Source organism: Ovis canadensis, chromosome 13, assembly GCF_042477335.2.
Source record: "Ovis canadensis isolate MfBH-ARS-UI-01 breed Bighorn chromosome 13, ARS-UI_OviCan_v2, whole genome shotgun sequence".
Taxonomy (NCBI): Eukaryota; Metazoa; Chordata; class Mammalia; order Artiodactyla; family Bovidae; genus Ovis; species Ovis canadensis.
The window spans coordinates 31,410,019-31,423,485 of record NC_091257.1 but is presented as its reverse complement, the minus strand read 5'-3'; the positions used below and the strand labels follow the sequence as shown (position 1 = coordinate 31,423,485).

Below are 13,467 nucleotides of genomic sequence, written 5' to 3'. Positions count from 1 at the left end.
CAATCAAGCAAGCAAAATACATCCAGAATCTTGCAGCCTTGTTAGATAGACAGATACTGTGTGTGGTTTCCATGAGGGTCACAGTTTCATGGAAGTAATGACATTTGTCCTCTTAGTAGTAGCAGCTATGTCAGTCCATACTCCCTTAATTAATTCATAACTCAAGAAAGGAAAAATACAGTGAAGACCTTCGTCTAAAGTCAGTTGCCTTGATGGGGAAGGGGGGATAAATTGGGAGATCAGGATTGACATATACACGCCACTATATATAAAGTAGGTAACTAATAAGAACCTACTGTATAGCACAGGAAACTATTCAGTACTTTGCAGTGATCTATATGAGAATAGAATCTTTTAAAAAAGTAAATATATGTACCTCTGTAACTGACTCACTTTGCTGAACAGCAGAAACTAACACAACATTGTAAATCAACTATACTCCAATAAAAAAAATTAACTAGGGACTTCCCTAGCAGTCCAGTGGCTAAGACTCTGCTCCCAAAGCTGGGGGGCCCGGGTTCAATCCCTGGTCAAGGAACTGGATCCCACATGCTGTAATAAAACCCAGCACAGCCAAATAAATAAATAGAAATAAATATATTTTTAATTAGCTAAAAATTTTTTTAAAAATATCAGTCAAAAAATAAAACAGTCAGTTGCCTTGAGACTACTGGTGAGCAGATATTCACATCTGCTATGAATTTATAAAACCACCCCCTAATCTTTTCCCAAAAGTTCATCTTTTGGGAAGATAGAATGTGTGCTATCTCCTATCATGATGACTGTGGAATCCTATCCCAAGGCCACAGACACTGAACCGAGAGCCAAGGTCACCTCCAAAGCTGACTGAGCCCCTTTGTAACCATTGCCAAAAGCCCCCGTGATCATCACCAACAAGCTTCCTGACCCCAAATTAGGTCAAAATGCCCACCCCATGCTCACCCTAACCAAACGCCCTAAACGATCACCTAATACCACCCTTCCAGCAGGAATTTTATTTGTCTTGAGGCTATAAAAATTGACTACTAACCCACAAAAGTGTTGGCTCTCCCTTGAGCCAGCCGGCTATTCTAGCGTCCTACTGGCTCTCCCTGGTCTGCCAGGAGGTGTCGGCCAGCCCTGCTCCCAGTGCCCACATTGTCTCTGCTCTTTGTTCTTAATAAACTCACTCCTTTCTGCAGTACTCTGGAAATTCTTTTCCAACCCCCATTCGGACTGCCATGACAACTACCAAACTGGACATTCTTTCTTCCCAGTATTCCCAACCTCTGGTCTTACTTCCTGAAGCTCCCAGTACCTGTAAGCAGATGACTTTGTCCCCAGGCTGAGCTGAACCATCCAGGGAGTAGTCCCCATCCCGCCTGGACTGCTGCCTCCCCCGAGTCTTCCCGACTGCCACAGGGTTCACGGCTTCCAGGTGCGAGGGGTTGGGCAGCATAGTCACATGGAGGGGATGGTGCGCACCGAAGTCCAGGTCAACCGAGGATGTTAGGTGAGACAGGACATCGCCAACGGCTGAGACGTTTTCTGGAAATTCACTTAAGCCTCGCATTTTACGGAACATCAGCTAAGCCGAGTGAACACACAAGAACAAATAGGAGAGGTGGTTCATTTAAATCACACGATCTAAAAAAAAACTTCAGCACATGTTGTATATATATTGTGACCACGCATTATTTAAAGATAAGCACACACTTCTAACTGCTCAAATGCATGGAGCTATTTGGAGATGTTCATCATCAAATGAAGTTCTAACACGTTAAGACAAGTCCAGCATGATGCAGACAGTACGATACCTCTGCCTTGCAATAAGCAAAATTTTTTTCTTAAATGCACCTGTTAGAACGCATTTTCCAAAAGAATTAGTATTCTTGTTAAATTATTAACAGGAATACTTGCTATTATTTGAGTTATTGAATTATTCAAATATATAAATACATGAATTGCTAACAAGAATTATTCTTATAATTAAAGGAAAATAAGAACTTCATCCCATTTAGTCACAGGATGACATCCACTACTTAGCGCAAGTGACATCTAAGAAACTATTTTGCGATTCTCGGGTTGTAGCATCTATGTAAGTTCTGGTACCATTTTAGTTTCAAAATTGTGAAAAATGTATGGATATTTTGAACAGGAAAAGTAACAAAGTGCTATTAAAGATTCTAAATATGTTCTCTTTACAAAATATGATGAGTGATAAATAAATCATTGATTTTTTAAATTAAAAAAAGAAACTATATTTTGCGATTCTCAAAGGACTTCTCTGCATACGTTCTGTCACCTCATTTTCATACTTTTCTATGAGATAGGTGTTACTATCTATTTTAAAAATGAACAAGCTAAAAGACTAAAAATACAGTTGCCATACAACCCAGCAATCCACTCCTGGGCATATATCCGGCATATAAAACTTTAATTAGTACAAGCACCCCAGTGTCCACCAGCAGCACTATTTACAATAGCCAACACATGGAAAGAACCTAAGTGTCCCTTGATAGATAAATGGATAAAGAAAATATGGTATGTATATAATGGAATATTACTCAGCCACAAAATAAAATGAAATAATGCCATTTGCAGCAACATGGATAGACCTAGAGATTATCATACTAGGTGAAGTAAATCAGACAGAAAATGACAAAAGACTTGTGTGTGCAATCTAAAGAAACGATACAGGAAATCCCTCGTGGTCCAGTAGTTAGGATTCTGCACTTTCGCTGCCATGGCCTAGGCTCAGTCTCTTGTCAGGGAACTAAGATCCCTCAATGTAGACAAAAAAAGGAAAAGGAGAACTTATTTACAAAACAGAAACAGATGCACAGACATAGAAAACAATCTTATGGTTACTACAGGGGAAGAGGAGGGATAAATTAGGAGTTTGAGAATTAAAAAGAAAAAAGCATGAGCAAGAGAAATTACTTGGCTACAAAGGTTTAAAGGTTCTTGGCTACAAAGCTGGGTCTCAAATCAAACTATCTACCAAAGACAGTATGTTATGCTCAATTGGCCAAATGGTTTAAATGACCTAAAAGCTTCTTACTGCCCTCACTGCAAATAGGAGCATACAAACTCAAAGGATAGGAAGAAATGTGCTTTTCACAAGCTTCATTTCAGTTCAGTTCAGTCGCTCGTCGTATCTGACTCTTAGTGACCCATGGACTGCAGCATGCCAGGCTTCCCTGTCCATCACCAACTCCCAGAGCTTGCTCAAATTCGTGTCCATTGAGGCAGTGATGCCATCCAACCATCTCATCCTCTGTTGGCCCCTTCTCTTTCTGCCTTCAATCTTTCTCAGCATCAGGGTCTTTACCAATGAGTCAGTTCTTCATATAAGCTACCCAGAGTATTGGAGCTTCAGCTTCAGCATCAGTCCTTCCAGTGAATATTCAGGACTGATTTCCTTCAGGATTGACTGGTTTGATCTCCTTGCAGTCCAAGGGACTCTCAAGAGTCTTCTCCAACACCACAGTTCAAAAGCATCAATTCTTTGGCGCTCAGCTTTCTTTATGGTCCAACTCTCACATCCATCTGACTACTGGAAAAATCATACCTTTGATTAGATGGACCTTTGTTGGCAAAGTAATTTCTCTGCTTTTCAATATGCTGTCTAGGTCAGTCATAGTTTTTCTTCCAAGGAGCAAGGGTCTTTTAATCTCATGGCTGCAGTCACCACCTGCAGTGATTTTGAAGCCCCCCAAAATAAAGTCTGACACTGTTTCCATTGTTTCCCTGTCTATTTGCCATGAAGTGATGGGACGGGATGCCATGATCTTAGTGTTTTGAATGTTTAGTTTCAAGCCAGCTTTTTCACTTTCCTCTTTCACTTTCATCAAGAGGCACTTTAGTTCTTCTTCCCTTTCTGCCATTAAGGGTGGTGTCATCTGCATATCTGAGGTTGATATTTCTCCTGGAATTCGTGATTCCAGCTTGTGCTTCCTCCAGTCCAGCGTTTCACATGATGTACTCTGCATATAAGTTAAATAAGAAGGGTGACAATATACAGCCTTGACATACTTCTTTCCCAATCTGGAACCAGTCTGTTGTTTCATGTCTGGTTCTAACTGTTGCTTCCTGACCTGCATACAGATTTCTCAGGAGGCAGGTCAGGTGGTCTGGTATTCCCGTCTCTTTAAGAATTTTCCAGTTTGTTGTGATCCACACAGTCAAAGGCTTTGGTATAGTCAATAAATACAGAAGTAGATGTTTTTCTGGAACTCTCTTGCTTTTTCTATGATCCAATCAATGTTCACAAGTATGGTCATTGATAATCATTTCTGTGCTTTTGAGTAACTGCTTTGTCTGAGATATTTTAGGAATGTAATTTTTGGTTTAAGAATTTCTGCAGGTGTCAAAGCACACCTCTATCTGTCAGTCATTTTATTCTGTTGTATTCTACCTTTTCTACGGTGAGTTTTCAAAGCTTATTAAGGATCTCTTAGCATCAGAAACACTGAAGTATAAACAAAAAAGGTAAAACTTGGCACCTAGACATGACATCATGTGTATTTTTTTAATTAAGAAAATTTTTTGGATAGAGGTATAGTTGATTTACAATATTATATAAATTCCAGGTATATAACATAGTGATTCAAAACTTTAGAGATTTTACTTCATTTAGTTACTATAAAATATTGGCTATATTCTCTGTTTTACAATATAGCCTTTAGCTTATTTATTCTTTACAAAGTAATTTCTATCTCTCAATCCCGTATCCCTATATTACCCTTTCCCATTTTCCCTCTCCCCACGGGTAACCACTAGTTAGTTCTATCTGTGAATCTGTTTCTTTTTTGTTATAGTCATTAGTTTGTTTTATTTTTTAGATTTCACATATAAGCGATAACATGAAGTATTTAGCTTTGTGTGGCTTACTTCACTAAGCATAAAACCTTGCAAGTCCATTCCTATTGTTCTGAATGGCAAATTCACATTATTTTTTATGTCTGAGTTATATTCCATTATATGTGTGTATGCCACATCTTTATTTATCTGTTGATGGACACTTAGGTTGTTGCTGTATCTCATCAATTATAAGTAATATTGCTAAGAACATTGGGGTGCGTGTATCTTTCCAAATTAGCGCTTTTGTTTTCTTCAAATATATATCCAGGAGTGGAGTTTCTGGGACATGAGGTATTTTTTTGTTTGTTTTTTTCCTGTGACACATGGCTTGTGGGATCTTAGTTCTCTGATCCAGGATTGAATCCAAGCCTGGCAGTGAAAGGTACAAGTCCTAACCACTGAACCCCCGGGGAACTACCTAGCATTTATAATTATTTTTAATCTCCTGGCCAAGAATAGCGGTGAGGTTTACCCATGTATAAATTGACATAACCTTATCAGACTGGGTCTCTCTGATGTTCCCTGTCATTGAATATTGTGTCCTGACCCTCAAGCGCTTCGAGATTTACAGAGCATCTGAGTCGAACTGAACAAGAATATGAAAGATCCAATAACCAATAAACTACTCACTTTGGAGGATCTCGAGATAACAATATTTTATTAGTTTCATACAATCTATTAACTATAATCTGCAAATAAGTAGAAGGTAAAAATGACTTTCTGGAAGATGAAATTTTATCGAACTGCACAGATAAAATCTTTGTGTTTGTTTGATTTTTACGAAATAGGGAAAGCATGCTTCAGAAAACATAATTTATCTGTTTGCATCATTCTTCGGAAACAAACTAACTTTTAACTTCCCTGAGTGAAGAAAGATTTCCTGTAAAGAGATAGAGGAAAATCAACCTAACTACTAGGTCCAACAGCATCAGTTTTCATCAATTAATGAAGCTGTCTCCTGGACCAATGGCTCATATGCTTAATCACTTTTCTAAAAGAGATTATCACCACCGGCTTCACTTTGTTTCAGTCAATTGCACATCACTGGTGGGAAAAACAGAAGGCCTTTTACCTCTGGAGGGAACTGCAGAAGGCCTGTCAGCAAGTTCAGCCTCCCTCTGTGGGGCATCCCAATAATAACGTCCGTTACTCCGCTGTAAGCAGCCATTTTCAGCAGCTCGTAGAAAAATCCCATCATGCTTTCTGCTCCTTCACCTCCATATCGCTTCACTGTGGCAAACTTGGTGGCCAAAAAGTGGTCAAACTCCTGTGGAACACCACGTCAGACACAATAGTTACAGAAGAGCTGACTACCTGGGTCAAAGCCAAACACATTTAAAGAGACCCTGCACTGCTTCAAGAAGCTACAACAGAGTCTATTCAGTGCAGACCCCAGAGATGAACAGAAGTCACTCAGAGCCTGGCAAGAAAGCCCTGCCGAGGACACCAGGCGGCAGTGGGCACACTGAGGAAACAACCCAAGTGCTAGAAGAACTCACCCCAGTAGGAATCCCCTCAGAAAGCCAGGCCTTTTCCAGGACTTGAGTTTTAGTTCAGGGCTGTATAGTATTTCATCTGGGCTGCAAACTAGCCATCCGCCCATGTTACTGGGGGCAGGGGTCTTATCATATTGATAGGCTCAAGTCCTGTGCACAGTCCTGGACATTCAATCCTATTAATCTATACTGAGAGCCTCTTTCATGTATAGTTCCTTTCTCTTTTAAAAATTTTTACCTGTTTAAAATCTTTTTTAAACTTTTTACTTTGTATTGGAGTATAGGCAAGTAACAATATTGTGATAGTTTCAGGTGAACAGTGAAGGAACTCAGCCATACCTATACATGTATTCCTTTTTCCTTTATTAATCCCTTCAGGTAATTAAAAGAGGAATCAGATCTTAAGGACTTTGCAGTCTTTTATGAAGGGAAGAGACGAATACATAGTATCGACTATGAAGAGAACCAACAGCTCTGGCGGTTGGAGATCTACCTCCTTCTACTCAGAATACAGTGGTGTGTGTTACACTGTCTGTTGTGTTGAGGCCATGGGGGAATTGTGGCTACATTCAGAGAGTTCATGTCTTAACTCCCTCTCTTCAATATTTGTAAGTCTTTGGAGAAAAAGAGCTGAACAATTTCTTTGATATTAGCTGCTACTTTTATACCTGAGATTCAAGCATTAATTTTGATAGGTGTTTTCGCTCTTCTGTGGTAAATGCCTCCTTCTTCAGTTCCTCAAACCGCTTGGCAAACCAGTCTTTCTCCTCCTGGCTCTGAAGCTGAGAGGTTTCGATAGAAACCTGCCCACAGTAGATCTGGTTGAGATAGGTGACAACTTCCTCAAGAGAGGCCTCCTCCTTCCCCATGTTCAATAATCCTATGAAATGGAATCAAAGGGTCACTTTAAAGAATAGTCAACCAAATATAAAACATACCAAGATCCTTATCTCAATTCACAGCATTTCATTCTAAATAACTTGGGTCATCATCAATGGTTATCCAGATTTTTCTAAAGGCAAAACTAAAAATATGGCCATTTGTGTATATGATTTGAACACAGAGGATATGGGCCCTGTTGGAAGACAATTCTAAAACCTCAACACCACTCTTCCAGACAGTGTCCGAATGTGCCCCTTGCTGTCTCCTCACACCCACGGAAGCCTCAGCTCCAGCAGGCATGACTGCAGTTCTTCAAGAACAGAGAAAGGAGTCCCGCCTCACTGGCAGTTAACTGACACACGGACAGTTGACAGCTGATGACCTTTACCTGTGGTATTAAAGGGTCCTTGCAGAGTCTGCACCAGGCCTTGGATTTCAGGCACATTGTCCTGCAGTGCTTGACCAGTGAAGAGCGGGTTGATTTTGGCAGCTTTATGCCCATGCTCACAATACACCGTCACCAACCTGGCAAGGCCGTGGTCCACTGATTGAGTGGAAAAGCGACAACAATTGAACAATACAGTTTAGGAAATGCCCACAAATCACAAAATCAGTTTTCAAAGAAGCCTTTGCGGCTTTGGACATTTTTAACATGCGATTCCTACCCACCACAGCTGCCAGTGGCTTTCAGGATTAAAAACTAGCAGAATCCTGGAAAACAGACTTATTTCCTTAAATTTATCTCCTGAGAGCAAAAGTCACTGAAAAAATAACCGGAAAGAACCAGAATTATGGGTGCACATTTGTGGAAATAACTATGCACATGGACAGATTTTAAAAGAAAACACCTCAAATTGAAAATAACTGTTAAATGCTATAATTTTAATTATGGATAATTATAGTCCTCTTAATTATTATTTGAATTTTTTATATTGTACATTAAAAAAAAAACAAAAAAAGTTTAAACTGCAAAATCAATGTTACATTTCCTTCCTCATGTCCTCCAGGTACACATTTTATAGACTCATGAAATCACAGACGAGGAAAAAGACCTTAGAAATGATCTTATTACTACATAATAAAAAAGAAAAAAAACATATTTGTAGCCTTAAATGAGTAATTCTCCAACTTCTTCTTAAAGGGGAAATCACTATATTTCAATGAATCTAATTCTATCTTAGATGATTTTTTTTAATCTTAGATGATTTTATATTGAGCCAAAAGCTACTTTTCTTCCCTTTTGCACATGAAAGCCCTTCTAAAATTAGGAAGAAAATCCTTCAAGACCACAACTTCCAATATCATCTATAAAATTACATCCTTAGTGGAATTAAGTTAATGGTAAATATACAGGGTTATCATCACCATTGTCACCACAGTCTACTAGCCCTCTTAAAAAAAAATTAATTATTATTGGACTTCCTGGTGGCACAGTGGATAAGAATCTGCCTGCCAATGCAGGGGACGCGGGTTTGATTCCTGGTATAGGAAGATTCCTTATGCCTCGAAGCAGCTAAGCCCCTGTGCCACAACTACTGAGCCTGAGCGCTGCAACTACGGAAGCCCTCTGGCCTAAAGCCTGCGCCCTGCAACTAGAAAAGCCACCATAGTGAGAAGGCCGAGCACTCCAAGTAGGCAGTAGCAGCTGCTCTCGAAAACAGGGAAAGCCTGCACAGAGCAGCTAAGGCCCAGCAGAGGTAAAAAATAGATACAAATATATATATATATATATATTTATGTTTTGACCACACCTGCACCACATGTGGGATCTTAGGTCCCTGATCCAGGAGCAAACCTGGGCCCCCTCCATTAGAAGCATAGAGTCTTAACCACTGGATGACCAGGGAAGTCCCTACTAGCCCTCTTGTGAAAACATTCTCTTTAGCAAACCACATCTAGTTAAGAGATCACTGCTTCAGTTTCTCACTGAAAATCCAAGCTTTTAGTGATAGTCTACAACATGGATAGGGGAGCTGGCGCAAAAGGATGCCGTTCACCCCGAAGAACACACAGCACCTACTATTCTTGGAGAGAGAGAGGCCCCTTCCCCTCCCACTTTGGGGCACACCCTTCACCCATCCTCACCATCTGTTTTCTCCCACTCTTCATTTTACTGCTCTGGTTTCTTCTTCTGCTGCTGCTGCTGTGCTTGGTCGTGTCTGACTCTTTTCGACCCCATGGACTGTAGCCCGCCGGGCTCCTCTGTCCATGGAATTTTCCAGGCAAGAATACTGGAGTGGATTGCCATTTCCTCCAGACCCAACCCCGTATCTCCTCCCTCTCTACCTCCTAGATCCTTCCACTGTGACGTCCAGAATTCCATCCGTTCTGTGATTAACAGACCTCCCTATGTTTTTCACCTCTTCCCTAAACGTTCCTTCTGTTCCTGTCTTCACAGGAATCTGTTTTCCCCTGAGGACACCAGTAAATGGTGCAATTACTCATTACCCACACCCACGCCCCTCCAGTAGGGTGGGTGGAGTCAACACCTCCTCATTTCTCACTGATCTTTCCCTCTAACTCTCTACAAACCCCAGTCATCTGAGGGACATGCCACAGTGCTGATGACTAATCCCCACTGGCCAAAAATCATCATCAGATAATGTTGTAGGAGAATGCTTATTGGATGTGCCAATTTGTTTAGAAGAAAAAAGACTAAAAGACACTATATATCATATGAACCTGAGCTGTGTTAAAATGTGTGTATTATACCTATGTTTTCATGACAGTGTATCTAGCATATTAGCACCTACATACTTCATACATGTCTCTTCATTTGCATATATATTTCATATGTATAAAGGAAATAGACCAAAAAGTTAGTGATGATTCTATGTCAAAATTCCCAGTTTAGAACTGTTGATAAATAGAACTCAAGCTTACTCGGAAGCTGAGGTTTACAGAGGTTAAAGTACAAGCTCTTTCACTAATAGCCAACTACAAAGGACACATATCATGGGTCAAATTTTAACTCCTGAAATCACTGCCATGCAAAAAGGTCACCAGAAGCAAATTCAAGATCTCTTTGAAGGCTTACTACAGTGAAAACCTTAATAAATGAGGTATTCATCCTATGTTGGCCTTGATACTTGCTTGGCCAAGATAAACTTACGGAGGAGGAGGAGGAGGAAGGCACCATAACCTGGACTACACTTCCTCCCATTTCTCTGTGTACCTTGGATGTGGGAGCTGCCTTGTGTTCATTTTCACTAGGGTTTGTGAATACATTCTCTGTGTGGGAAGAAAACTTTAGAGTATTTAAATGGCCAAACAGGTTGAGTGTGGTGATACTAATTATTTTCCAACATCTATTTTCCTCTTCTCTTTCAAAATAACTTTTAGCTGGAAGGTGGCCACCCTGAAGAGAGACTATGCTTTCCAATCTCCCCTGCAAGGATGTACAGATGTGTGACCAAGCTCTATTGGACAAACACATCTTATATATGGGCTTCCCTGGTGGCTCAGAGGTTAAAGTATCTGCCTGCAATGTGGGAGACCCGGGTTCGATCCCTGGGTTGGGAAGATCCCCTGGAAATGGCAACCCACTCCAGTATTCTTGCCCGGAGAATCCCATGGATGGAGGAGCCTGGTGGGCTACAGTCCACCGGGTTGCAAAGAGTCGGACACGACTGATAGATACATCCCTTATTGACTATAACGATGTTTGGCCATAGTGGCCACAGACCTGCTGCTAGAAAATCACTTAGTGTGACATAAAAAAACAAATTCCTGGACCTCATCTCAGGCCACTGAAAAAGAACTGGGATGAGGGTGAGGCAAGGGAGGGCAGCCTGGGAACTAGCCTTTTAAACATCATTCAGAGTGATCTGAACACACACTTCAGTTTGAGGGAAACTGACATGCAAAATTAGACAGTACATTTGTCAAGTGAAATAAGATATAGATAGTCTTACTCTCAAGGGATTAGACATCTAGCTGATCAAAATGCTATTCCTAAAGAAACCTGTTGCACTCAAGAAAGAGAAATCAGTTTTATTCTGAATGTCTCCTGAGATCAAGAACACAAGGTCAGGTGTTTAGATGATGAAGGGATCCTAATTGTTAATCCAATAACTGGACCAAAGATATCAAATTGGACCTCCCTGGTGGTCCAGTGGTTAGGACTTCAGACTCTCACTGTCCAGGGCCAGGGTTCAATCCTTGGTCAGGGAACTAAGATCTCATAAGCCACATGGCACAGCAAATAATAATAACAAATAAAATTTAAAATGCCAAGTGACCTTCCTCTAACGACCAATCTGTGTTCATCTTCTATTCTGTGAGGATGAATAAACATACAATCATTTTGGAGCATAAACCAAATACTCAAAATTGGTCTCTTGTACATGAGGATGCAACTGATCCTCCAAAAACTGATCATTCGCGTCTCCTAATCCATTAAAACCAGAGTAGCATAGTTCTGAATTCAGCAAAGAGTTTTAAACTCCTAAAGAGGCTAGACAGAAGAGACGAATGGATATTAAATACCATGCTGAGGTCCAAGAACACCAACGCCCTCTTCACCCTATTCACCATCGCGATCCCCAAAGATCCCCCTCACACCGGCTTTGGACACAGCCCTGGAAAACGTGTATCCTTGGGTGAACTTCAAGAGCTGGGCTATCTTAGAACTTTTCCCGCAGCCCCGCCTCCGCAAACAGCTAAGTTCTCACACGTTTTACGACCAAGCAATGGAAAAGACAAGAGTTCACAGAACCATTCTGTGACCCAGACCCTGACAAGACACAGGCCTGTCCCTCTCTGCTCCCTGGCCTCTCCTTCCTCTCCACCCGCCTGCTCGCACACTGAGGCCCCCAGAAGTCCCAACCCTCAAAAGCACCCACCCCGGGCCCAGAAATAAGACCCCCTGCCTCCCCAGCCGCCACGCCCACCGGCCCAGACCCCATCCTGACCTGGGGGGCGCGCCAGGCCGCCCTCGGGCTCCCGGCTCTCGGGCTTCCTCGGCCGGTAGCCATAGACACCCCTCTCTGTCTGGTAGCCGCGCCGGAGGAAGACCGGAGCGGCCCGGCCGAGGCCCAGTCTTGCTGCTGCCACAGTGGCCCAGGCCATATCCCACTAGGCCCCCGGGGCCCAGAGATCTAGGCGGGATGTCCAGGGGCCGCGGCGGCAGGGAGGTCGCTCCGGCGCGGACCCACCGTGGGGGAGGTGAGAGGCCTTAGGAGGGAGGCAAGGGGAAAAACCCGCCCCCTAGACAACACCCCCACTCCTGATTGGCCAGGGCCCGGCCACTGGAGCCAATCCAGATCAGTTCAGTTCAGTTGCTCAGTTGTGTCCGACTCTTTGCGAGCCAAGCCGCGGGGCTGGCATCCAGCGACACTCGCGAGGCCCTAGAGGCTGAGGGAAGTCCTTCATTTGGGAAAAGGAGGAGTGCTGAGGGGAGTGTACAGGTTTTCTGTAACAAAGCTGTGTATGCTGGATATATCTGTGTATGCTGCAATCTCCCTCCGGGAGTGATCACCCACCACCCCTGTCCTGGAAGCTCCAAAGCATAGACTCACACGCACCACGCAGTCTCCCACAGAAAGGAAAAATTAGCGACAGACTGCATGAAAGGTGGCTAGGACTCAGACCAAGTTCATAGGAAGGAGCCAGAAAATCAATATCCCATCTCTGTTTGTATTTTTGTAAAAAACATTGAGGAGGACAGGTTCAAACAGGGGAGAAGGAGCCTGTACAGAGCGATAGGAGTGAAGAAAAAACTGGACTTGGAAGATTTTAGATAATTGAGATTCTTGGTTGGTCTATCTCTGACACAGTTTCCCAAACTATTTTATTCCACGACTCACCTTTAATTTTACCAATATTGGGAGGTCTGAATGCTTCCCAGTTGGTCACCCATTCTTCCAGTTACCTGAGCAGCTGCACCCCCATACTCCTAAGAACATTACACATGTGAGCCTAAGATATCTTTCCACTGTACAGACAGAGCCCTCTGCTGGGTTACAGAGATTAATAAAATACAGTGTCTGCCCCTAATCAGGTTCCAGGCCAGTTGCAGACTGAACTCAACACACAACTTGAGACACACGGTAATCCAAGTGTGTGCAGGTGCCCTGCAAGCATAGACAGGTGTGCCAGGGAAACCTCCAAGTGGAAGGCTCACTAGAACAGAATCCTGAAGACTGACGAGATACGCAAATGTGTAAGGAGAGGAGCCCACCAAGGAGAGGGGGGAAGCATGAGCCCAGAAGCCGAGGAGAGGTTGCAAGGCATTGCAAGTGAT

The 13,467-nt window shown here is 42.4% G+C and overlaps 1 protein-coding gene across 3 annotated transcripts in view; it reads right to left on the bottom strand.

Annotated features, from left to right (window-relative positions):
* Nucleotides 1–12,456, bottom strand: part of DHTKD1 (dehydrogenase E1 and transketolase domain containing 1) — a 35,692-nt gene extending 23,236 nt beyond the window's left edge. For 2 of the 3 annotated variants that reach the window (XR_011248087.1, XM_069547248.1), the window contains exons 1-5: nt 12,137–12,456; nt 7,612–7,767; nt 7,010–7,221; nt 5,918–6,112; nt 1,298–1,567 (exon numbers count right to left, since the gene is read on the bottom strand). Coding sequence is in view for 2 of the 3 variants with exons in the window: in XM_069547248.1 (XP_069403349.1) it covers nt 1,298–1,567; nt 5,918–6,112; nt 7,010–7,221; nt 7,612–7,767; nt 12,137–12,293 (990 nt within the window). In the remaining variant the exon portion in view is untranslated. Of the gene's footprint in view, nt 1–1,297; nt 1,568–5,917; nt 6,113–7,009; nt 7,222–7,611; nt 7,768–9,308; nt 10,092–12,136 lie in introns of those variants that run through there. The other variant, XM_069547249.1, reaches the window with a different exon arrangement.
* Between the last annotated feature and the right edge of the window lie 1,011 nt (nt 12,457–13,467).